The sequence below is a fragment of the Camelus dromedarius genome, chromosome 2 (genome assembly GCF_036321535.1).
Source record: "Camelus dromedarius isolate mCamDro1 chromosome 2, mCamDro1.pat, whole genome shotgun sequence".
Lineage (NCBI taxonomy): Eukaryota > Metazoa > Chordata > Mammalia > Artiodactyla > Camelidae > Camelus > Camelus dromedarius.
The window spans coordinates 103,165,300-103,192,459 of NC_087437.1; the positions used below are offsets into that span (position 1 = coordinate 103,165,300).

At 32.6% G+C, this 27,160-nt stretch overlaps 1 protein-coding gene across 2 annotated transcripts in view; it reads left to right on the forward strand.

The window, feature by feature from the left end:
• Positions 1–27,160, forward strand: part of NCAM2 (neural cell adhesion molecule 2) — a 430,164-nt gene that overhangs the window by 362,317 nt on the left and 40,687 nt on the right. For both annotated transcript variants that reach the window (XM_010977397.3, XM_031458159.2), the window contains exons 13-14: positions 21,316–21,435; positions 23,450–23,571. In XM_010977397.3, the coding sequence (XP_010975699.1) occupies positions 21,316–21,435; positions 23,450–23,571 (242 nt within the window). The remainder of the gene's footprint in view (positions 1–21,315; positions 21,436–23,449; positions 23,572–27,160) is intronic.

The window sequence follows — 27,160 nt, forward strand, 5'->3', positions numbered from 1 at the left end:
ATTGCAGTTAATGTGTTCAGAATTGAAAATAAATTAAGTCAACAGACTTTGACCACAAACTGAAGTATTAGGTAGTATCAGTATTCTCTGTTTTACAGAGGATGAATCTGAGGACAATTCATATAAAGGAGAAAGCTAAGACTGTAAAGTGTAATGTCTTATTCCTAAGGTCATATGGATAAGTAATAATGAAACTAAAATTCAAACCCAGACAAGTAATCTGATTCCAAAGACTGTACTATTAATTATTATGTACTTTTTATCTTCTATTCAGTTAAGAGTTTGGAAAGGGGAACACAAATTATTGCCTTATAGAGCTAGACTAAGACACACACACACACATACACACACATATAAAATGCATAATGTGTAGTGTATGTGTAATGCATAATGTTTAGTGTGTGTGTGTGTGTGTGTGTGCCTCTGTCTGTGTGCCTATTTCAGTGTGTTTTAGATAGTGGGAGGCAGTTGTATAGAGAATTTATGGAAAAATTTTCCTGACCAAGTTAAATATGAATTTGAACATTGAAATATCACTGTTATTTGAGACTTTATGATTAGAAAAGAAGAAATCTGAGAGGGAAGGGAAGAGAAAGGAGGGAAGCAGGAAGGAAGAAAAAGGAAGGCATTTTAAACATGGTTATTCGTTCCACTCCATATATGGATGGTTGACTAGACTACAGCATGACATGGAACATGTATGATGACCATTGTGTGTATGTGAATTGTGAGATTACATGATATAATCGTTGGCGATTTCAGAAGGACCACAACTGAAAAAAAAATTATGACATAATAGGTTCATTCCATTGTGCTTCAATGCATTATGAAGACATAAGAATCAGGGTTATTCACTAAAAACATCATTATAAGGAAGCTAAAGAATGTGGCCCAAGTACATAGCTTATTTAGCTTGATTCAAGGGTGAAAGTTAGATGATACGGAGCAGAAGACAGGCTTGAGAGATAGTGAGCATCTCAAAAATTGTACTCAACTTTTTCATTGTCTGTATATTCATATTCTGGAGAGGAGATCCATAGCATTCATTCATGTCCCCAAAGGTTTATCATAAAAATGTTTTTATTTTAACTTTGTTTTAAATTTTTAGTTTAGCTGAATGTACAATTCAAACTTGATAGTTACTTCCCTTTGGTAATCTAAAAACATTTTACTCTCTTCTGGCTTCCATTGCTACTATTTTGAAGTCTGCTGTGAGTTGTAATTTTTTGTAAATATTACATATCTTAATGTGGATTTCTATATTTGCTGTACTTGGGTTTCAGTTTGATTTCTGAATCTGAAGACCCATATCTTTCATCACTTCTGGGAATGTTATACCATTACCTTCTTGAATATTGTGTCTTCTCCCATTCTCTCTATCCCTTTATTCTGAAAGTCTGTGTCACATGCCAATCTTGTTATTTTAGAACTTAGAATATATCTCTTACAAATATTTTATTGTTTCTTTCTTTTATTATCTTATTCAGCTCTGGCTACTAGTTCATTAATTCCTTGCTCACTTATGTTTAGTCTTTCATTCAACCCCTCTATTAAACTTTTAACCTAATGATCACATTTATATTTTATGTGAGTTCTATTAGCTCATGGGTCTTTTTTCAGCACACTGTCACTCATGATGGATAATGCGCTAGCATATTTTATGGCTTTAGATTGTAGTGTCATATTTTACTTATTCTATTTACTGGGCATCATGCAAGGCCTGAGGTTTGGGTGTGTTGTTCCACAGAAGGTAGTCCTCTGCTTTTGTTAATTGTCAGGAGTATTACAAAGCTGGACACACTAGAGCACCCTAAGTTACTTTCATGACTTGGGATATTCTGTACTATGACAGCAGGTTTATAGTTACTGATTTTCAAAGAAGTGTTTATCTTACACCCCTATTAAATTAGGATTTGGTTCAATGCTAAGTCGGATTAATTTTAGTTGCTAGTAGTCTTGTGTGTGTGTGTGTGTGTGTGTGTGTGTGTGTGTGTTTTCTGGCTCACATTTTAGGAGTCCCAGACTCAAATATCCCTCTTGCATCTTTTTCCCCAGTGAGGATATTAAAAACCAATCTTCTGTATCAGAGATACAGAAAGCTCTCAGTTGTCTGAGTACCAGTGATGTTTTCAACAGGACTGCAGTAATTGACAGAAATGCGGTTTTGCCTGTTCCCCTAACTCATGTCTCCACATCCCCTTCCTTTTTGATGATTTAGAGCCTGTTTTCCTTTTCTGTCAGATAATATGTGCATTTTAAAAGATTTTTGAAAATGACGTGTATGATCTGTAAGTGTCTTTACGAGACTTGTTTTTCTGGCTATGTAGCAGGTGATCCTATGCTGAAAATCTGAAGATATTTTTTAAAACACATATGCATTCTCAAATAGTGAAGAAATGCTTCTTTTGTGTATTTGTTTTATAGTTTGTGCTAACCATTCGTCTTAAAGTTTAAGCGATTTTTATAAACATAATTATACTCATTGCCTTTGAGGTATTTGTTAGAAGACAGATTTAGATTTATCTATGGAAAAGACAGGTGTGTATGATCATGAACATTTCAGTTACTACTTTTTTGTGCTCTCAGAGTAGCTTTATTTTTTTTCTTTAATTTACATGAATTTAGTTGATGTTTAGTTACTTTTCTTTGTTCATAAATATCTATAATTCATTATATAATAGTCATGTATATGCTTTAATTTCTATAATCAACACCTAGAAATAAGTTTCTGCTCTTACTTGATTGTGATGTCATTTAGCAGGAATATTTTAATGCTAAAATTCTAAATTAGTAAATTCTGATTCTAAATAACTCATTAATTAATTTCCTACAAATTTTACTTGCTCACTCTGCACCTGGTTGTAATCATAGGGGACAATTGAAGCTTGGACCTATTACTAAATTCTTCTCCAAGGTTTAGCTGTAGCCTTACTAATCATACTGATCATTGATGTGACACAAAGCTAATTTTCAAAACATGAAGAATTGGGGAAAAAATCTGATATAAAATACTTGAACTATTCAAATATAGAATGTGAGTCATTCTGACATTTAATTTTGAGTGGAAAACATGTATCACAGGTGTAGCAAGACTTTTTGGTTGGAAGAGCTACATGACGTATTCATTACTATATCATTTAACACTTTGTAAGTGTCTTCTGCACACCTCATTGGGCATAAATGGAGAGAAAATAATAATCTTGCAAAACAGCTACACAGTTTTCAGTCTTCAAAATCAAAACGAAAAATTAATATTCTAAAATATCAAGTTCTTTTTAACATAGCATAAAACAATTCTCTCAAGTATCATAAGCTGTTTCTTTTGATTTGTGAAACGTTTAGCAAGCTAGAATCACACATAGAAGTCCTTCCAGTGTCAACCAACAGTATTATATTCTCTGCTTTATTTGGGTCTTAGCTTATAGTAGCATTTCTCTTTGTTCCTGAGAAAAGAGAGAAGAATTTTATTTGAAAATAAGAGTATTTTCTAAATAGAATTTCATTGGAAATTTATTTTTTCAAATTCTTGCCTTTTCACGAATCAAAGAATGTAATAATTGACTACAAATTGGAAATAACGACACAGTTGGGTTTTTCAGCCCTTTCATCACATAGTTCCACTAAACCTTCAGTGTGTCTTTGCAGGATGCAGTCTTAGTATGGATATTTTAATTTATAGATGGTAATTTTAGCATTATAGTATTTAGTTTGCAAACACTATAATTAAGATTATGTTCATGCTTCATTATTACATATAATTCCAAACTTTTCATCTAGGTTTTATTTCAACAAAAGATCTATATTAATTAAAATTTTAAAGAAAAAAATCAGATTATATGGAAGAAAAAGCCATTTTCAATTACTGAGAAAAGAATCATTCAATAAACATCTTTTCCAAGATTGTTTTGAAGTACAATTTTGGATTTATGAAATATATGCCTGTGTCTGATAGATTAGCTAACTCATTTTGAAAAAAGCTTAAATTGGAATAGAGAGAAGATTAATACTACTCTCCTCTATTTTTTTTTCAATTTAACATTTATATTTTTCAATTTGCCTATCAATTTTAAAATTTCTAAATCTTTTAGTCTCTGATCATTTATTTCATGAGCACAATATATTATCTTATCTCTCTGATAATTGTAATGATAGTCTGTTTTCAGAGTTGCTTTTGCTCCCTGATTTTTTTCCCTAGACTTATTTTGTTGTTGTGATTGTTATTTGTTTCATTTTCTGTCACTCACATTGGAAACTTTCCTCAAGTACTTGGTGACCCTTGTCTGGGTGTTTATATTTAAAAGTGAGATGAAAACACCAATGGGCTCAGTTCATAAAGGCAAGGATTTGCGATCAGATGGGTATATAATTTCCCCATCCACAAAGGTCTATGAAATGTCGGCTACTTGTAGATTTTTTTTTTTGAAGCTGTTTAGTTATTATTGACATAGCTGGATACCAAGGCTTTGTGGAAAAACAACTTGAGTCAGATGGTATCCCATGATTTTTTTCCTGTACATCAACTCCACATTGCTCATGCTTATAACTGCTTAGAGTCTAAAGCTTCCTTGATTCAATTTATCTAGAAAACAGACTTCATCTTCTGTTGAGATGAGAGACAGGAATTTATGTTGCCTTAAATCTGAGAAGAGAACATGAGAGTACAATTGTTCAAATTGTTTGATGACCATCCATTTTTTTGGTTCCCATGTTTTTGGATTTAAAATTCCTGAGACTCCTGAGTTCTGTAGGTCTAATCTGTTTATCTCCACTTGCCATCTCATCTTTGTATACAGATATTTATTATTGTTTTGTTATATTTTTACTTTTTTTTCCCAATTTTTAAAACACAGACAATATTAAATTGAATTTATTAATTTATGGATAACCATAGTGTTGACAATTACTCTTTTAGAAAAATGAGTGTATCCATGTTTTGTACTGAGTAATGATTAGTACTTATAATAAGCTAAACTTCCTGCTTTGTTGTGTGGCTTGTGAGAAAAAAAATCACATTTATCTTGGAAACTGGCTAGTCCCATATGCACACCAGGTGGAAATTTTAAATATAAATTTGTTCCAAAACTTGCTAGTTTTTCCCAACAAAAACCAGAATAACAAAGGCTACTGAATATGGACAGTGTGGAGTTGTGTATATTGTATAATATACATCTTAAAGAAGAGCTATTTACACATATTATGAGGTGAGTGGCACCTACTGAGGTTATTCAATATGGCAGCTGCTTATTGGTAGGTATTTTTGCATTGCATTAAAGAACCTATTAGAATTGACAAGATAGTTTGATCCAACCAGTTCTATATTTGGGAAGCATACTACTTGATGTTCACCTCAAAATTTTACTGCTAAAATAATCCACTCATTATGCAAAAGATTTCAGTTTATTCAACAGTTCCTGGATTCTTCATTGGTAATTGAGGAACTCATTGTATATGTATAGTTCTATGTCTGTAGAGTACATAGTAATGTATGAGGGCATATATCTTTCTATTAAATTGTCCGTTAGTTGTTTTTTTTTTTAATAAAAATACATAATATTGGGCTTCTTTTAATCAGAGTATAAAACTCAGAAAGTAAGTAATTGCTAATGAAAACATTTTATTAAATTATTGCCTGTAATTGTTTCTTCCATGATCACAGTTGAGTATGAAACCTTGTTGTTTTTGTTAGTATTTGAAAAGAAGGCCCCCCCAAAATAATAAGGGGCAGATATAGCTCAATGGTAGAGTGCGTGCTTAGCATGCATGAGGTCCTGGGTTCAATCCCCAGTACCTCCACTGAAATAAATAAATAAATAACCTCATTACCTCCCTCCCAAAAACAAATTAAAAAAATAAATAAGCAAAAAGAAGTCCAGTGTTACTTAAAACACAGAGTAAAAATAACAAGACTGAGCATCACAACTCAACTAAAGTTAGAGTAAGCCCATAAGTATTTTTTCAGACATGTGTTGCCATGTAATTATGCTACCTAAGTTGTGACTTCCCTAAATTTGTGGGGAGTTTTCTCTGTTGTGTTATGGTGCAATCAAAAGTGAAGAGATAGTTGATAAGTCTTTATGTTACTTTAAAAGTTCCTTTTTAATTTGTGGGGGACTGCACCTCAGAAATTACACCTGCGTAATATATAACATGATCATACTTTTAGGTATTACGTTTCCCCTACTTTCGAACCATACAGACACAATGGCTTATTTTAACTACAAAAAGGAATTCCCTGTTTTCTTTTTCTCTTGTCTGTGTTTTCGTGTGTGTTATGTTCTTGAAACATATATTACTATATATTTTCTTTTGTTTTATGATACATTAGTAGGTACCTTTTATACATAATGAGTAAAGGATTCATGTGGTCCAGTGACATGAACCTGTGATAGTTACTTTATGTTTGAAGTGCTGTAATATAACGTTTCTCAACAAGCTTCTTTAGCTGCTAATTGTGATGAAATGGGTCTAAAAGTGTTTTTTGAGTTGTCTGTTTTGTTCTTTAAGTAATCCTATGGTTTCTGAATAGCTGAAAATTATTGTTAACATCATTTCAAATTACACTTTAAGGTTTATTCCAATGTTTCTTTTAATGTTACTTACAGTTGCCTGAGTGAAACTGAATTTCCCTCTACATATCAGACTATTCAATTTCACAATTTTAGAGGCAATTTGAAATAATCATTATTTAGTGTTAGTGCTAAACTGCTACACATTTAAAAAACTTAATAAGTTCCAGTGCTTTTTTAGATTATCAACAAACATTTTTTTTTATGATTGTACTATTTCAAACACAAATATGCCTAAATAAAGGCTATAATTTCTAAATGGCTATATTTCACATGGTGAAAGATTAAACAGAAATTGACTGCAAAAATAATCTGCCTATGCTAAATGCAAGTGCAGTAAACTCTTATGAATTGCAAAGAAAGGGGAAAAAGGTAATCCACTAATTTCATATTTTAAGTTAAAGGAAATGTGTTCTAATTTGCGTGTAGTGGAAAGAGTTCTCTGTGTTAAAATTCAAAACAATAATATCTTGGACTGTTTTCATTGTGCCCACTAAAAAACCCCAAGCTAAATTAGAAATTTATATATAATTGCAATCTTAATGAATTTAAACTATATAGAACAAAGTATACAGAGAGTTAATCTAAGAGGAAAATTGAGTGGAATAACAATCGTAAATAAAATTACTTGTCTGCTGGAAACTTTCCCACGTATGTCAAGAAGAAGACAAAATTCATACAAAATTCTGTACTCAGCCTCATCTGTGTTGTAATGATAGAGCTTTTATACAAATAATTAAAATTTTTCTCAGTAAAATTAATGAGCTTTCTGTGTGGAATTATAGAAATAAATGGTATAAAAATCAAATGAATGTATATAGGAAAGATGTTTGTGAAGTGTGAGAAAAAAACATGAATATTTCATGAGTGTTTTATAAGAATTTAATCTACAGGAAAATGAAAGTATTCATAGCTCCTAGAAATTAAAAACAAAAATAGAACCCATTTCACTGCTCAAACCTACACTCTTCTGGACACTTGAATATTCAGTGTAAATATGATTTTTCCTAGAAAAAGAATTCCAAATTTTTCTTAATTTCAGTGAGGAATCCCTATGGGCTGAACCTCATGACTATCTGGATAGTGAATTTAACTTACAGGGAACTTTAGAAGACATATTTAAATTTTGTTCCCTTAAATTTTTTGAAATCATGCCCAATATATTTCACTATTTAAAATTATTTGATTTTTATTAGTAAAGTTTATTATGGTGAACACTTTATTTTCTCTATTATTGTATATAAATAATCTCAAAGTTTAAAAAGAATATATAGAGCTTTTCCTTTATATATCAAGTGGCTCAAGATTCTTTCATTGAGAAGGTTTGGATGCCTTCTTCAACAGTACCATTCTAGGAGGGGAGGATGAACACCATGGACTGACTTGATCAGAAGTGGTTTTAGAGACTAGCACCCCTCTGCTTCTCAGCTCTTTAATGTCATGCGTGGCACAAGGGGATCATGTCCTTACTTTTTCTTACTGTTGCCATTCCATGTGCTCTTTTCCTACATATCAAGGTCTGATTGACACTTTAATAATGCACTGCTTTAATTTTTGTCACTATTTTAAAAAATTACTATTTCATATAGCTGTGATATTTAAAATAGGATTCTCATATTCTAAGATATGTAAAAGATCAGCCATTAGGGTGCATAAGGGTAAACTGAAAAAAAAAATCCATTTCTCCTGTCAAATTATTTAAATTATGATTCAAATAATCACATTTAATACGTGAAAAACACTAAGTATATATGAATATGCAAGTGTGTACTGTGTGTACGTATGTGTGTGCCTCATGTGTCTTTTCTTCTTCATCTCACAACATTCCCCTAGATGAACACTTGAGACAGCAGAGCCAGCCCACTCATTGTGCCAGGCAAGCATCCTACTTTCTTATGGCCATGCTTGAATTTATGTTACTCCTTCCACTCTTTTTTATCCATCCTTTAGGGCCCAATATAAACTTGAGCGACTTTGTAAAAATTTATTTAATTATCTTTTAGTAGAAATATTTTACATTCTTTTCCAACTCTTTAGTAAATATTACTTACACTAGTCTTAAGACATGAACCACATCTCTCTGTCTTTACTGCACAGCTGAGAACCTGGGTACCATGTTGTGTAGATCATTGAATATTCTGTATCATCTGAGATGAATGAATCACTTAATTACTAAGTCTGCTTATATTCAAATAAAATTATGTTATTAACTATTTCCAAACACCTGTGAGTTATTACCATGGCCAAGCTAAATTAAATAAAACCATCTAAGTAAGTTGGTTGTTTTCTTCTTTTTTTCTAAGTAATTTCTTATTTTATTGCATTTTCCAGATATTTTTACATAACTTACAGAAAGACAATTGACTTTTTTCTATGTTAGTTTTACATCTAGAAAGTTTGCTAAGCTCTCTTATTAATTTTAATAAATTGTCCCATGGAGTCTTTTCAGTTTTCTATGTTGACAAATCATGTGTGAATGATAACAGTTATTTCCTTTGACAATTTGAGACTTTTTTTTCCTTTTCTTATCTGCTGGTCAGGGACTCTGGTATGATGTTGGCTAGAAGATATTTTTGAATATTTTACAAAGACTTAACGTTTAGCTTTGTTTCTTCTCTATTGTATTTTTTCAAAACATATTGTATTGTTTTCTGCTCTGGTCTCTATTATTTCCTTCCTTTTACTTTCTTTGGACATATTTCGCTTCTGTTTTCCTACTTTCTTTGTAGGCTGCTTAGCTCATGCATGTCAAAAATGAAGTAAGATTCCACTTCACATGCATCACATTGTCAAAGAGGCTGATAAGAATGTTGGTAAACATGTGGTGCAACTGCAACTGATGTAGATTTCAAGCAGAAATGTACATTGGTACAAGCACTTTGAAAAACAGATCAAAGTTTAATATGCACATACTCAATGCTTCTTCAGTTATATTCCTGTATATATTTCCTGGAGGAATTCTTGAACAAGTAGATCAGGAAGCGTGATGGTTAATATTATGTGTTGAGTTGACTGGGCCAAGGGTGCCTAAATATTTGGTCCAACATTGTTGAAGTGCAGGTTTGTTTTCTTCTTTCCTTGGAATTTTCAGTTTTCACAAGCTTTTCTGGGAACTACTGTTATATAATAATCTGTCATATAAAACCTAATTCACTTCATATGAATAAACCTTCATGCCACCTATTAAAATTAAAAAAATATATATATATATAGTAGCATTTTTTAAATATTGTAAGTCTAGACAAAAGTAGACTATTGATAAAATGGAGATAGCTATTTCTCCCACTCTAAAAAGCAGTCTTAATTATTCCTAATTTTTCCCCCACTCTTTATACCAAAAGGCAGCACTCAGTCACCGTATGACAGACACATGTTGCTGGTACTGGCTCACCTAACATTAAAGAAGGAAGATAATCTCCTTAGGTGACAGAGCATGTCTGTACGATTCTGGTGACTTGGACGTGTCGATGGACAGGGTATTTCTCAAGTGACAGAAAAATGAATGTACTCCATTAAGCTGCTTCCATTGGGAATATTTTGCCAGAAGTCTTAACCCCCACAACTGGATATGGCTGTCACACAGGAACACATAGAAAGTAAGAACTTTGGATTTGGGATTCAAGGCATGTGATCTTCTGTCCAGGGTCGCATTGTCTTATCTCCTTACCTATTGGTGAGATCTCTCATCCTACATTCTGTATCTTCAACTCTTTGCCTCAACTGATGATTCTCTCTTAATCCTAAAAATATTTGTTTTGTATTTCCTATTTCTTGATGCTCAAATTATAGTTATTTTAGTGACTGTGCCTCTTCCTTCATTTTATGAAGTAGGAGTTTAGTGATGACTCCGTCTCTTATGACTGTTATTTGGGGCAGTTTATTTATTACCTCTGGTATGTATAAATACATACACATTCTGGTTAACATGAGTGACTCCTGCTTGATCATTTTAATTGAAATAATACGTGCTCATTCATTTAGTCTGACAAAATATTTGGACATATCAATTATATCCAGGAAGATTTTAGGTACTAGGATACACCAGTGCAAAATGGTAGTCTTTGTCATCATGGAGTTTACATTCTAGTGGGAGAAGCTATATTTAGTGAATAACATTATATTATTGTGTAGTATAGTACATTATGGTATATTACATAACATTTAATATAGAAAGATATATGTTAGATATAAAAAACAGATAGTGATATGAAATATGAAGACAAATGAAAAAGAGCTTCAGATGGAATGTGACTAGAGGTGGGAGTCCAGGGCAATTTTAGAAAGAGTGGTCAGGGTAGGACTCTGAGGAGTCCTGAATGAAACAAAATTTGTTACATGAAACAAAATTCTGGTGTTACTAAGGTAAAACTTGTTTCCTTTTATTAACTGTTTAGTAAGTATAGAGAATATTCAGTGTATTGTACTACTTTATATAAATTTTGTTTTCTTTTTCTAGACTGAGTGAATGCTTTTGTGCTGTTTTTGAAATCCTCAGTTTTCAGTAGGTCTTAAAATATTAACATATGTTTTTCTGCTCTATATCTTTTTGAGTTCCTCTTTAAACTATAAAAATATGTTTATTGTTAGATTTTCTCTTTTTTGGTGGGATGTTTTGATTCACACTATATGGAAATCTATGACAATTCATCATGCTGTGGGATTTTTAAAAATTTTTTAAATGGTATGATGAAAATAAGTTATTACTTGCTCTATCTAAGATTCCTACCAACACACTGTGGAAATTCACTGATGTGATTTTGTAGAAATAGGGCCACATTCCCTTTTATAATACAAATACAGAGCCAGAAATCAGATTTTTGGTATGTTAATCCCAAAATTATAGAGTAGCATTCAATTTGTAATATATTAAACAACTAGTGCTTACAATACGCCAAACACTGTTCGATATAGTGAGAGTATGAAAACAAAAATAATCCTTCCCAGTCCTTCTTGTTAAATTGAGTGTGTGTGTGTGTGTGTGTCTGTCTGTCTGTCTGTCTGTCTGTTACACAGTGGGCTTTTATTTCCTCTGATTTTTTGCCAACTGCACTATAGCAGATAAAGTCAGTGAATACTTTTGGATCCCACATCTCATTAGCTGTTTCTTCCACCTGCTTTTATTATTCTTTATGATAGATTCAAGATATAATTTCCTTCTTTAAGGTGTTATTATCCTCACCTTATATATGGTGCAGCTAATAAATATGAACATCTGTCCTACAACTCACGTATTACACCTTGAAATTAAAGTAAAAAGGAAACTCCTTGAATTTGTCCCTCTCTCAAAAGATAGTAATCTCAGTAAAGCTGAACTTTTGTGATTCTAAGTTAAAAAGCTTATTCAAGGGTAATCATTCCACAATATTTAAGTATATCAAATCTTCACGCTGTGTATTTTAAATTTACACAATGTTATCTGTTGATTATATTTCAATAAAATTGGAAATTTAATTAATTAATTAGAAACTCAAGGGGGAAAAGAAAAGCATGTTCAAGATAGCTTCAAAAATGTAAGTGTTCAAATGAACCTGCCTCAATATAAATATTAGTCTAGTAAATCATCTAACCTATAGCAGTTTAAAAAATTCAGTTTTAAGGAGATAACACCTGTGGTTTCAAATATCAAGTATTCAAATTTCTTAATAAAGAAAAAGATTTATATAACAGAAACAGATTGCACTTGCCTTTGTTATTAAGCAGGTGGTTAGTACCATTATTTTCATTTTCAAAGGCTTGATATACATTTTCTATCTTGAAATTCATTGAGCTTCTTGAATGTTTACATTCTTGGCTGAAGCTTTCAGGTGTTAATTCTTCAATATTCTCTCTGTCCCTTTTTCTCTCTCTTCTCTTTCTGGAACTTTTATAGTATGATATTGGTTCAGTTGGTTGTGTACATGTCCCCTGGTCCCTTAGGCTCTGTTTGTATTTTTTTTCAATCTTTTTCTCCTCTGTTCCTCAGATTTAAGAATTTTCATTGTCCTATCTTTAAATTCACTGATTCTTTCTTCTGTCCTTTCACATCTGCCTGCAAATCCCTCTAATGAATCTTTCATTCCACTTATTACACTTTTAAGCTTCAGAATTATGTTTTGGTTTCTCTTTTTATTGGTATTTCCATTTTGGTCATCATTGTTTTTTTGACTTTGTCCACATCTTTCCTTTAGTTATTTAAGCATCTTTAACATAGTTGTTTAAAAGTCTTTATCTAGTATATCTGTCATGATGTATTTTTCAGGGACAATTTCTGTTGGTTTAATTCTTTTTTGAATGGGCCATACTTCTCTGTTTCTTTGCATGCCTTGTGATTTTATGTTGAAAACTGGGCATTTGAATTTAATAATGTGGTGACTCTGAAAATTAGATGCTTCCTCTTTCCCTGGTGTGTACTCTTTTTCTTATTGTTCTTATTTATTGTTTTGATTTTTTTTTTAATATTGTTGTAGGCTGTGTTTTTGTCAAGGATCAGACTAAAACATAACCTAAAGTCTTCTCAGAGTGCCAGTCCTTTAGACTCCCAGGGAGTCATCTCATCCAGAGGATGGCAGCAACGATGAGGAGAGGTGCACCAGCAATGGCTGCCCGCCTCTTTGTCGGCACCTCTGTGATCAAAAGCAGCAAAGATCAGAGCAAGATCCCTGATATTTGGAAGATAGAATCCTTTTTACCCATGTGGCTCCCACAAGCTATGTGCAGGTTGCTCCAGGAACATATGTACAGTTGCCTACTACTTGGCTAGGGTAGGGATGGTAGCCACTAACAGCTGAAATGACTAAAATTTACCCTAATTTGCTGGCCATTTCTTCCTCTGGAAGTTGCAAGCTTTTAATAGGCTCTAGAATTCCAAAGTATTTCCATCAAACAGATTCTTCCAGTTCAACTGTTGTCCAAGTGGGGAGACAGATTCCTGATGCTTCCTACTCTGCCTAGACTCCTCCCTTAACATTTGCATATCTTAGTATTTACTGAAACTGTAATTTATGGACATTCTTTCTTTGCACTTTAAAATTTAAGATTCATTTTTTAAAAATTTTTATGAGAGATTCCAGTGGAATTGTTCAGATGAGCATCTTCAGTTTACATGAAGTATTCATAAGAAAAGAATTATGCACATGAATATTTAACCATGGAATTATCTGTTTCATAATTTAGATTCTCCAAAAAACATATTTTAAAATACTCCAGGTCAAAATAGTTTCATAGTATTCAAAGTAGTTATGTAAAAATATAATGTAATGTTTTTATTAAATGCTGAAAATATTATTTACAGATACATTTTTATCTTTAGTTTTTCGGGATATGAAAATCTCTAAAATATGAGTGGTAAGCATTCATATTAATTTATTTGAAACAAGATACAGAAAGGAACATATATGATCCCAAATACCTAGAGGAAGTAGAATGTTTCCATGTCCTGAAATTCATTGTAAAATAACAAGCATGAATAGAACTAAAGGAGATGTCTGGATTCACTATAGAGAAAATCATGGCCTCTCCAGGAGAAATTCTGAGTAATGATATGAACTTTAAAAAAATAGTATGTACTTCCTTGATAATGGAGAAAGAAAAAAAAATTAAAGAAGGTAGGGTGCAAAAAACGGCCAAAGTTGCATTGGTGCGTTGGTTCAGAATCTTACTCACATTCAAAGGGAAATTCTGGGCTGTGTGGTTTGGTGTGTTGCATAATAGAGGACATAAATGATAAAGCAAGATGGGTTCATTCCTCCTCATTTGGAAATGTGGCTGGGAACCTTGAATGGGATACGTGAAAAAAACTGACTGATACAGCATTTAAAAATACATAAAAATGACCAAATAAATTGGCCAAAATGCACAATAGGCAGAAGCGGCTAGTAATGAGTATCTTCTACTGTGAGAAGCTTAAGAATCTGAATGCTTACTGATCAGATAGTTTAATCTGACTTTGCTCTGAATCTCTCATTAATGCGAATTACTGTAATTTTAATGTGCTCCTGTGAACTACAGGAAAAATCAGAGTTGTATCCATTTTATAGTGCTGGGATTTTAAGATCATCAGCATGGATTTACATTGTTCCTTCTAATGAGAATCCAGAAACTCTTAATTAAAATATTCTGAGAAAGAGGTTGTGCCCTCTAATAGCTTAAATTAAATATTTAAAAGTATATACAGAATTATCATTTTTATTAGTTTATCATTTATTTGTATATGTAATTAATATCTTTGGGAAGAGAGAATACATTTTCCTTACATTCAGGTTAATGAGGACTTTTTAGATTCCTTTTTTACAAATGGCTTTCTGTGCTCTGGATTAATAGGCCAGGATGCAACTGTGGGACAATGCAAAGCTTTAAGACAGAATCCAAGCTTGCTACTTCTTGGCTGTTTGATCCTTCTGAGCCTCCATTTATTTATCTGTGAAACGGAGACTGTAACCAAACTGGTTTAGTCTAAGTATTCAATGATATACTATCAAATGAGATTTAAATGGTGGATTTTCTGCACAAACAAAAACTTTTACTTGAAGAAGTAAAATGTTACTTTAAATGTTTAGCAACACAAGAATAGAATTAACTAAGTAATTAAAGATAACACCTATAGATTTAGCAAGTGTCCTTTCTGTGTCAGCTTTTTGAAAATGATGTTTTGTTTGGCATATTTTTTAAAATGTCAATTCAAAAACCCTTTATTGAATTCCTATTCTGCTTTTGAAATATGTAGGCTTTGTGAGGGCTGGAGACAATATATATGATATGTATGACATGTGCTCTGTTTAGAAGATTCTTACAATAAAAAGCTTTTCACCGTAAAACAGCCAAATACAAAAACAGAGAGCATAATCAATAATAGAAAAAAAATATATAAATGCTATTAGGAGGTTAAATAGCTAAAATGAAGCTTCGAGTTTCTATAGTTGTGGTGCAGGGAGGGGCATTTAACTACAAAAGCTAAACTTACGCTCTCAATTCCTGCTTTCCCCCAAAAAATGGGGGTAAAAGAGCTTATAACAGAAAGAATTTTGTGGGCATAGACATTTTAAGAAATTAGCATATTTGTGAGTGAAAAATAATGTTCTGATTACTTTTAATCATCAGGAGGTTTTATGAGTATTTTATAAAAACCTATTGTTTTAGACTAGAAGAAAATTTTGGGTAATTATATATCTATCATATTTTACATATTAAGTGGATCCTAAAAATAAACAATTGAACTCTCCTTGGATAAATAATTTTTATATGCTAACAAATGTTATATTTGAAATGAAAAAATGTATGAATAGCTTATGAAAAAAATTTTGATGGAACTTTTCTATTTTTAAATCAAGGTTTTTATATAGATAGTATATTTCAAGGAAAAGCCATTTAACTTCAAGTGACATTAAGTACTTCTTGTGTAAAATCTTGTATCAGTTAAAACTCAATTGTTAAGTTGTTTTATTGTTTTTATGCATAGTTTATACTCATGATGAAAAAGAACATAAAAAGCAGTACCGTAAAGAGAAAATTATGAAAATTCAGAAATGATGAACTCAGATTTTAAAAATGTCAACAACGTATTGCTTTGACTCAAAGCCCCACACAAACAGCACTAAATCATTTGATTAATTTTTATTTCTACTGTTTATCAAAATATGTATCCATAGGAATTATTTATTCCAAAGAATCTATCCATAAATGTTATTTATATTATAGCATACATCCATACAATTACATATCACGATCCATAAACGTCTCTAAGATTATTTTAGAAAGGTGAGAGATGAGATCATATTCTTTTGCAACTAAAGGATTATTGAAATACAATATAATTTGTACAAAAATACAAATTTATGTTTTCATAATAAATGAAACTATAATTGAACTGAGATTATTATTTACATAAACTTCTTAAGTAAACTTAAAGATGATTTGTGTTAATAATGAAATTGTCCCTGAAGTCATTCTTGTGTATATAAAGACTAACTGAAGTCAGAGTATTAAAAAAAAAATCTACGTTATGGATAAAACAGATAAAAAATTACTTTTATTTTTATTCAAGCCTGTTACAGACTTCTGCAGAAAGGAGTCAGAGAATTCTTTCTCTGTTAAAAAAAAAGGAAAAATGAAAAGAAAAATAGCTTTTTATTGGCTTGTTTTAATTGTTTAGAGAGCAAAAGTTGAATCTTAGGTGAGAAACTTCAGGGATTTCATTATATTTTCAGATTTATCTAAGGAGATTAACAGCAAGTGTAATTTTGAATGATTAGTTCTTTCCTGCCTATGCTTTGTGATTTCTCGTAGCTATCTGACATGTTTCACAGTTCTTGACAACCTGAACAGTTCCATTTTAGGTGGATGATACAGCGGTTCTGCACCGAGGGAGCCCTTATCTGCTTACGCTGAAAGGCAGGAAAAACCCATGGAGAGATCTGGAGTTTGAGAGTGAAGAGAGCGTGGCAAGGTTTAATATCACTTTAGACCTTCGCTCAGCCTAATTAGTTTGCAAACATGTAATTTATGTTGCTCCAAGGGTTGTAAACATTCTATAGCCTCAGCTTCTCTTGACAGCCAAGGGGAGGAATTTACAATCCGTTATCTGAACAAACAGAACTTACTTTGTTCAACTTCTTTTAATAAAGTCTGATTCCCTTCTTAAAGAGAGACTTCAACTTCAAATTTTTCTCTCTAGTAATATCATGTCCATACTTGTAAAAATAATGCAAAAAAAAATTCCTATTTTCCTATCATTTGCCAGTTTAAATGTCATTGTTTTTAATGTATTTCAATATTTTGCTATAGTATTTTGCACTTATAGCCAGGTGACAAAATGATCATTTATGAAACTCAGTTATATTTAAATCAAGCAGGAACATTAAATTAGTGAAGGAAACCAGATTCTTTACAGAACTTACCCCTGTTGCCATGCCAAAGAAAAATTCATGATTGTTTATAATTTTCAGAATTGCATTATGGTTTCCACATCATGCTGACTGAATATAACCATAAAAAAACCTTAATGTATGTCATTTGTCCTTAGAGAACTGTCAGTGGTTTGTAATCAGACCTACTTTCACCTCATTTTTGAGTTTGAATTTCTAATAAATTATAGAGAAAGAACCCATCTCACACCTTAGTTTGTGGTTCTTTTGTTCTATTGTATGGACACATTTGGAGAAAGAAAGTCTTCCATTAACTAACTTCATAATTTGAGGCACTGTATTATAGAGTACACAGCCTTTGGATTTCAAGTGGTGGTTTGCTTTCGAGCCCTACCTTGTGTATTCAGAAGCCCTATGTTTGGTAATATGCCAGTACATTACAGGTGATTTAATGTATATATATACTCCCATTTAAGAAAGGCAAGTCAAATTACAGATACAGGCTTTGCCTCCCCTGACTCTTTTTCTTTCCCTCTCTTTAAATTGGTCCCAATTTACAGAGTTCTTTCTGTCACGCAGTAACCTTTATGTTCACACAATGCTAATAAGGCTCATAATAAAGGTTATTGTGCCAAAACCTTTGGAGTCAAAACTCAAAAACAGACTGACTTCTTGTATTTAAATTTTGTAAAACTGGCATCAGTAGGTTTACTTCCAGGCGTCTCCCCTATAATTTGGAAAGTCTTCTGTAAGACCTCCCCTATCCGCTTTACCTCTGAGTGGTTTAGCCCAGCGATGTAAGAAAAGTTTACCCCCTTTTCTCCTCTCCTCCATAAACCGCTCTGCTGTGAAACTCAGGGAGTAAAGGGAAGAGTCTGAGAACAGGAGAAGAAGGGGAAACATGGGGAACATCAATTCTGAATTGATCATAATGTAATTAAAGAAGTAGGTTTCCCCTTGGCAGAGGTAGAGGGACATTCAAAGCTCCTCGTAATCCCTATGGAATGTTGGGGAAAGAATGCTGATAATCCAAGCCAGAAAGAGCTTTTACTGGAATTACTCAGATAATTCAAATAAATAGTGAAGTTGCTTTTGTGTGAATGTGTGTTGTTGTTTTAATTGTTTAATCCAAGTAGTATCTTCAATTTTCCCTGATTTCATATGCTCTGATACTTAGATAGCTCTACTGTTACCCATTTTTTACCTAAAAAGAGAAATAGCATGATCTCTACACTTCTGATGAAATGAAGAGTTTTATTTACAGTTAGAGTTGTGTGCTTTAAATTCGATTGCTTTTTTGTTTGATTGTATGAAGACAAACAGTTGAATGTAAACATTGCTATTTGCTCTCACCTACACAGCTGAGCTTACAGTCTGCCTCATAAAACGATGGTAGCAGCTACATCTTCACGGCACAGAGTATGGAAAGGATGTCACATACCAGAGTTGTCTGCAGCGTTACAGGCAACTATGGCCATCTCATATTCTTGTGTAACATAATCTCTTTCTCTATTATCTGTGTAAATGTTGATACTCGTAAGTATCACTGACTATTTTTGCCCATAAACTATTTTTCCACTAACCAGAGTCAAAGATGAATACATTTTAGACTATCCTTTGTTTTGTATTATTTCTCAGCCTCCACATAATATCCCCATTTGCATGGATAATTGATTCATAGTAGCGATTATTTCACAGATCACGATTTTTTTTCTATACCTTCTTTCAACCTGTTTTTATACTTTTGTTTCTATGATATTTAATAAAATGTCTCTTTTTAAAAGTTGAGAGACCAACTCAGCCCTAAGATTTAGTTGAATCGCAGTCGGTGGTGGGTTCAGGCCCGGAGCCACATGGCTCCTTTCATGAGTCTAAAGCATGCATCACTTTAGGGTCTCGTTAGAGCTCATTACAGTCTGACCATTTCCTACAAGAGTCTCTCATATGTCTACAAGCTACGTCGAGTCATTCTTTATTAGGTTAAAGAAGAGGATAGTCAGACACAAACTACTCCGTGACGCTATTGATTGTCCAAGGGTGCAAGCATTTTGTTTTAAGCCATGAAGAGTAAACATGGTTTTGTAAAGCATTAATCTCACTTTGGCTTTAAATTTGCTATATTTATTAATTGATTCAATGATAAAATATAAATTTTTAACTCTTGAATTCCTTGCTATGCTGACCTAAAGCAGAAACTTTCTCTCTTAAGGTCAATAGGATTCCAACTTCTTAGCATTTTAGCTGCCTAACTCTTCATTTGATTCCCTCTCCCTTTCCATAATCTTCATGACCAGCTTCATCTGTGCATGAGCCTTCTCTCCATTTAGCTGTATTTTTTGTCAAGCTGTTGTTATATATTTCACTACTCCAGGTCACCAGCCAGCTGGGTTTGGCTTTCCTGAAGAAGCTCACTGGTTGTTAGCCTGTTGGAAATAATTGGATTCAAATTTTGGCTTTCCAGTTTATTCTTGCAGCTTCTAATCAGTTGGATTTCCCTGCCAATCAGTCTTTTCCCAGTTGGCCTCCCTTAACTTTGACACCATGTGTTTTCATCTGAGGCTTTGACAAGGAAATGCATTCTCAAGCACAAGTTCAGTTTTTATTTACAAGAAACTGAGAAATACAAATGTAAATTTCACTAATTGAAAATTTATCATTTCTAATGATTTTGAAACATCTGTACTGGATTAAATAAGGTCTGATTGATATCCAAAACATATATTTTTCTGGTAATATTTATCTGATATATATGATAATATTGGGGAAAAGAAGGGAGCACAAGGAAATATCAAAACCAATTTATTAAATATGTTCATTTGGTGTAAAATGGAAAATGTTATCTAGTGAATGTATATTATAATGTAATTAATAAATTTCATTAGAATTTTATTGAATGTGTACCATCTTCAGTCATGGTTCATGTTAATCAATAGTCCTATGAATATGACCCTGATTACTTATGACTTAATCTTTTTATTTTGTGATTGATTATATCCTTTATTATGAATTGATTATTTGGCTTGAAGTTGTTATGTAAACTGGACATAACTTTCTTTTGATTATTCATCAAAGCATTGTCAATTCCACTGGTTAATTTTTACTCTGTTTAGCAAAAGCAGTAAGGATAAAGGCAACTATGGAATTTTGTTAGCTCCGTCAAAGGAATTTTTCAAAATGAAAAATTTTGAAATCTGAAATTGTATTTAAGATTCTCCAGCAAACTAACAGCGCTGGCATGACCCAGGAGATGTTTCTAATAACTTTTATATCCCTGTATTTTTTCAGATTCTTTCTTCTCGTTTGTGTCATGTTGAATCCAGACCTGGTACAGTGTATAACTGAGAAGACATTCAGAAAGAAAATACAAGAGATGACAAGCTTCAAGCTAGCATTAAAAATAACTTGATTTGATTTGAGATTATTGAATAAATGATCTACTGCTGCAGCAGTCAACTTTGTGACACTTGGACATGACTCAAACACTTTATACTAGAGGCCAGAGTTCTAGATACTAAATGGCATATCTCCATTAAATTCTATAGAAATAATACATTTAGAGTAGATAAAATATTTGAGATGCATGCAATAAAGTATTTATTTAAATCTATCTTATTTCTTGAATATTAAAAAGATGAAAGAGAATATTTTACTTTCTACTTTGTGAGTGTAAGTATCACAAACGGAACTATTAATTTTCTTCTTTGAAAGTTACTGCATGTGTGTAGAAAGCTAAAACAGAGGTGAAGAAGAGGATTGTTCACAAATCATTCTCTTCTTATGTGTATTTCTTATTTTTTCAGATATTTCATGGGAAAATTTACGGTGATATTATTCACACAGCTTTGTAATAGGTTGATTTGTTTTACTCATTAAAATGCATTAATCATAGGCATATTTTTTTTTTCGTTTAGCAATGGTTGTTTTGAGCAACCTGGAACCAAATACAACTTATGAAATCAGGGTTGCAGCTGTAAATGGAAAAGGGCAAGGAGACTACAGTAAAATAGAAATTTTCCAAACATTACCAGTTCGTAAGTAATCCTCTCTATTTTGTACTGTTGCCATTCTCTTTACTTACAAATTTAAATGGGATTTTAAAATGCAGGCGAGAGGGGGAGGGTATAGCTCAAGAGGTAGAGTGCCTGCTTAGCATGCAAGAGATGCAAGAGTTTCTGGGTTCAATCCTAGTACCTCCCCTAAAAACAAACAAAAATAATTACCTCCCTCCTCCAAAAAGAAAACAAAGAACAAAACTGAAATACAGGGAGACATTTCAGCACTTTGAGGGAGTGAACTATGTGTCTGTTGAAGTGGTTTCTGAAGATGGTTTTATTAAAAATAACTTTGTTCTGGAGCAAGGGGGAAAGAAAAGTACAGTTTGTACATTAAAATTACTTTCAGGAGATTATTCCAGTCAGGAAGGTGTCCTACTTATTTATAGTCTGATTAATTAGATTGTAGCACTCAGACTATACTCTGTGAAAGGGTAGAAACGTTTCTATGTAACATGTAATATTCTGTTCCTTGTCTGAGGCATAACCATTGCCTTTAGCCCGTGAATTCCGTAGGCCCTGAGTGGGAGGAAAAGGCACCACTGTATGAATCCATTGCAGTGGTGACAGCAGAAGAGTAACTATTGCAACCTCCACATTACTGTCATTACTGTCATTACTGTCCTGTTCTGGGTTATTTTAAGTCAACTGCATTACATGAAGTTAAGATAAATTAAACAATTTACATTTCCTTCATGTTGAATAACTTGTGAAAAAATGTGAGAAAACTTGAACATGACTCAATCAATACTGTTATGAAATCAATGCATAACCCTGCCTATTATATATACTTACAGAAAGCAGTCAAATTGATCGCAATAATTATCCTAACTTCTGACCAATTCTTTTCTGTTGGTTCTCATAAAATGTCAGATGTGTTCCCTTTTCTCCACTCCCGATGCCAGTGTCTTTTTCATTCCTTCTTTATTTTGTCACCAGGACGACTGCAAGTACATCTTGACTCGTAATCCTGCCTCTAGACTAAAATGATTCTAGAATGACTTAGTCTTAATTTAAATGGAAATCTTTCCATTCTCTTCTAACAGTCAGTCCTCAGCAACACCGCCAGTCACTTTACACCTTCCACCTCCACACATCTTTGCCTGCCGTCCTCACATCTCCTCCCTCAGCTGCCACCATGCTCTCTGCATCAGTGGGTTGAACTAAAGTTTGGTAATGTTGTTTTCTTCCCCCAAGGTCCTGTGCGTTCTGTCTTGATTCTTCTTCTTTTTATAATCTCCAGGATAGGTCAGTGGTAAGGTGCATGTCTAGCATGCATGAGGTCTTGGGTTCAATCCCCAGTACCTCCTTTAAATAAACAAACAAACAAACTTAACTACCTACCCCCCCAAAGTATTATAAGTATCTTTGATATAATACCATCTCTATGTGGAGAATGACATCACAGGCAGGTACTTTCATGAAGCTAGAATTTTTTAAAAAGATATTAACCCACCTATAGATTGGATGATGCTACAAAATTTCTTTATTCAAATTTGCATCTAGTTAAAAAAATGCTCATTAAATCAGATAACTAATTGCTAAGCTATTTGCTTTCCTGGTAAGGATATATTCCATACAGTTTGATGGTTTAATATGTTTATATTAATCCATGTTTGCAGAATGTTTACAGAATAAATTTACATTAATAAAATAAATGATTGCACATTATTAATACAGGAAATAAAGTTTAACACTTGTGTAATGCAGTGAGTTCTATTCTCAGAGGATTTCACATCAATATAAATAATATATTCGGTCCTGAGTTTTCACAATTTTGGCGTGAGACTTCTAGATTTACGAGTGTTGCTGTTTCTTGGATGGGGAAAAGGAGGCTCAGAGGTTGGATCACAACAAAGAGCAAATGGGAAACGATACATCAAGGATAATATCATAGAATCTGACACATAACAGTGTTGCTTTTATTTAAATGCAGTTTCTCTACACATACGAGGTGTGTGCAAACATCAAGAATGTTATATTGCTTATTTAGGTGAACCAAGTCCTCCATCCATACATGGACAGCCAAGCAGTGGGAAGAGCTTTAAACTCAGTATCACCAAACAGGATGATGGAGGGGCCCCCATTTTGGAATATATTGTGAAATACAGAAGTGTAAGTACCCTGTTTATTATCATTTGGTACAGTGTTTTTAAGCTGCAATAAATTTGTGTTGAATCACAGATATATCAGCAGAGAATGCATATTAAGTAAAACAATGATAAAAGGAAATCAGATAATTTTCTGTTGCTGAAATTCATCATTATAAATTGTAAAATGTTTGCTTGTTTATTTGTTTTTTGTTAAGTCTAAGCATAGATCATCCAAATAATGCCATGGTTTTCATCTTGTGATTTCTACACTTAGCAACATTTCAGAAATAAGGTATATTTTCCCCATTTTTCTGACAAGTTTAGCAGAATATTTCACCTTCCATTCTGCTTGATTTTAGTAACTTCAAGCTAAGCCCTCTTCTCAATTTTCTTTACTGTAGGTAGGATTAGAAAATCACACCTCAAAAGTAATTATTCATTTTTATAAATTATTAACAACTCAAAATATACTTGTTTAATATGGATTTTTAAAAATAAATCATTCTAATCAACATATAGCAAAGAATGGCCACACTGAACTTGAGAAAGAGGGAATAGATTTCTTCACATTTAATTACCAGTAACTAACACGGGATTTCCAACAGCTCAAAGCTGTCTTGGGATGTGTCATCTGTGTAGGGAATGAAGGATGTCCTTTGGCTGCAGACTGATGAAGAAAGTCACCTGATTGACTTTGCCTTCAACTAAAAATGATGCCAAAGTCCACTAGAAGGGATTTCTGTTAACAACTTTACCATAAGTACCATTGAGTATTTGTGTCTAGTGTGGAATATGTTAAATGTGAAACAAAATTTTAAATTTTGTAAAGTGATTTACTAATAATTATGGTTATCCCCATTACACTGTGTCAATTTTATTTATTTTTAACTTTTTTCCTTTTTCATATCCCCAAATTCACTTTAATTCATTTAATAAATTCCCTTAAATGTATTTCCTTCACAAAAACATGCTACTGTCATTTTTAATTCACATACATCATTTTTGTATTCTAACACCTACTCATTTCTTGCAATTTTTGAAATGCAGCCAAATTTAAAACTTTTTCTGGTTTCCAGTTAGCGTGATGACTTTTTGTTTGTTTGTTGTTTTAATTGTGTCTATGTAATGGTGGCCTTACAAAAGAAATTGAGAAATGTTTCCTGTTTTTCTCAACATTGGGCAAACCTGGGAAATTTAGGTGATTTTTTTTTTTAATTGAAGTATAGTCAGTTTACAATGTGTTAATTTCTGGGGTACAGCATAGTGATTCAGTTGTATGTATATACACTTACATATTCCTTTTCATTTTCTTTTTCATTATAGGCTGTTATTAGATATTGAATATAGTTTCCTTTGTTATACAGAAGAAACTTGCTGTTTATCTATTTTATATATAGTAGTTACTATCTGCAAATCCCTAACTCCTAATTTACCCTCCCCCCTTCTCCGCTAGTAACCACAAGTTTGTTTTCCGTCTGTGAGTCTGTTTCTGTTTTGTAAGTAAATTCATTTGTCTCATTTTTTTAGATTCCAAATATAAGTGATATTGTATAGTATTTTTCTTTCTATTTCTGGCTTACTTCACCTAGTATGACAATCTCTAGGTTTGTCCAAGTTGCTGCAAATGGCATTATTTTATTCTTTTTTATGGCTGAGTAGTATTCCATTGTCTGTATACCACAACTTCCTTATCCAGTCATCTGTCCATAGACATCTAGATTGTTTCCATGTCTTGCCTATTGTAAATAGTGCTGCTATGAACATTGGTGTGCATGTATCTTTTCAAATTAGAGTTCCCTCCAGATATATGCCCAGGAGTGGGATTGCTGGATCATATGGTAAGTTTATTTTTAGATTTTTAAGGAATATGCATACTGTTTTCCACAATGGCTGCACCAAACTACATTCCCACCAACCATGTAGGAGGGTTTCCTTTACTCCACACCCTCTCCAGTACATATTGTTTGTAGACTCTTCAATGATGATCATTCTGACTAGTATGATACCTCACTGTAGTTTTGATTTGCATTACTTTAGTAGTTAGTGATATTGAACATTTTTCATGTGCCTATTGGCTATTTGTATGTCTTTATTGTAGAAAAGTTTGTTTAGATCTTCTACCCATTTTTGATTGGGTTGTGTATTTTTTTGTTATTGAGCTATATATATGAGATGTTTGTATATTCTGGAAATTAAGCCCTTGTTAGTTGCATTGTTTGCAGATATTTTCTCCCATTCCATAGATAGTCTTTTTGTTTTATTTATAGTTTCATTTGCTGTGCAAAAGCTTTTAAGTTTAATTAGGTCCCATTTGTTTATTTTTTGTTTTTATTTCTATTGCTTTGATAGACTGCCCTAGAAGAATACTGCTAAGATTTACGTCAGAGAATGTTTTGCCTATGTTTTTCTAGGAGGTTTATCATGTCTTATGTTTAAGTCTTTAAGCCATTTTGAGTTTATCTTTGTACATGGGGTTTACATACAGCTGTCCAGCTTTCCCAATGCCACTTTCTGAAGAGGCTGTCTTTTCTCCATTGTGTATTCTTGTCTCCTTTGTTGAAGATTAATTGACCATAGGTGTGTGGACTTATTTCTGGGCTCTCTATTCTGATTCATTGATCCGCATGTCTGCTCTTGTGCCAGTATCATGCTGTTTTGATTGCTGTAGCTCTGTAGTATTGTCTGAAGTCTGGGAGAGTTACTCTTCCAGCTTTATTCTTTTTCTTCAGTATTGTATTGGCAATTCTTTGTCTTTTGTGATTCCATATAAATTTCAGGATTATTTCTTCTATTTCTGTGAAAAATGTCCTGGATAATTTGATAGGTATCCCATTAAATCTGTAGATTGCTTTGGGTAGTATGACCATTTACAATATTAATTCTTCCAATCCAAGCACATGGGATCTTTCCATTTCTTTAATTTCCTTAATCAGTGTTTTGTAGTTCTTCGCATATAAGTCTTTCACCTCCTTGGCCAGGTTTATTTCTAAGTATTTCATTTTTTTGATGCAATTTTAAACAGGATTTTTTTTTCTTTCTTTTTCTGACCTTTCACTGTTGGTATAAAGAAACGCAGCAGACTTCTGTATGTGAATCTTGTACCCTGCTACCTTACTGAATGTGTTTATCAGAGCTAGTAGTTTTTTTTTTTTTGTGGAGTCTTTAAAGTTTCTATATATAGTATCGTATCATCTGTATATAGTGACAATTTTACATCTTCTCTTCCAATTTTGTTCCTTTCTTGTCCAGTTGCTATGGCTAGGACTTCTAATGTTGAATAGATGTGTTGAGAATATGCCTACTTACTCTAGATTTTAGTGGGAAGGCTCTCAACTTTTCACCACTGAGTATTATGTTGGCTATGGGTTTGTCATATATAGCTTTTACTATGTTGAGATATGTTCCCTCTATACCCACTTTAGTTAAAGAGTTTTTAACATGAATGTTGAATTTTATCAAATGCTTTTTTCTGCAGCTATTGAATTGATCATGTAGTTTTTGTCTTTTCTTTCGTTGATGTGTCACATTGATTGATAATTTATTAAACTTAAGTTAATTATATCTAGATGTGTACACTCACATTTTTTTAAGTGCCATCAGTTTACTTTTGA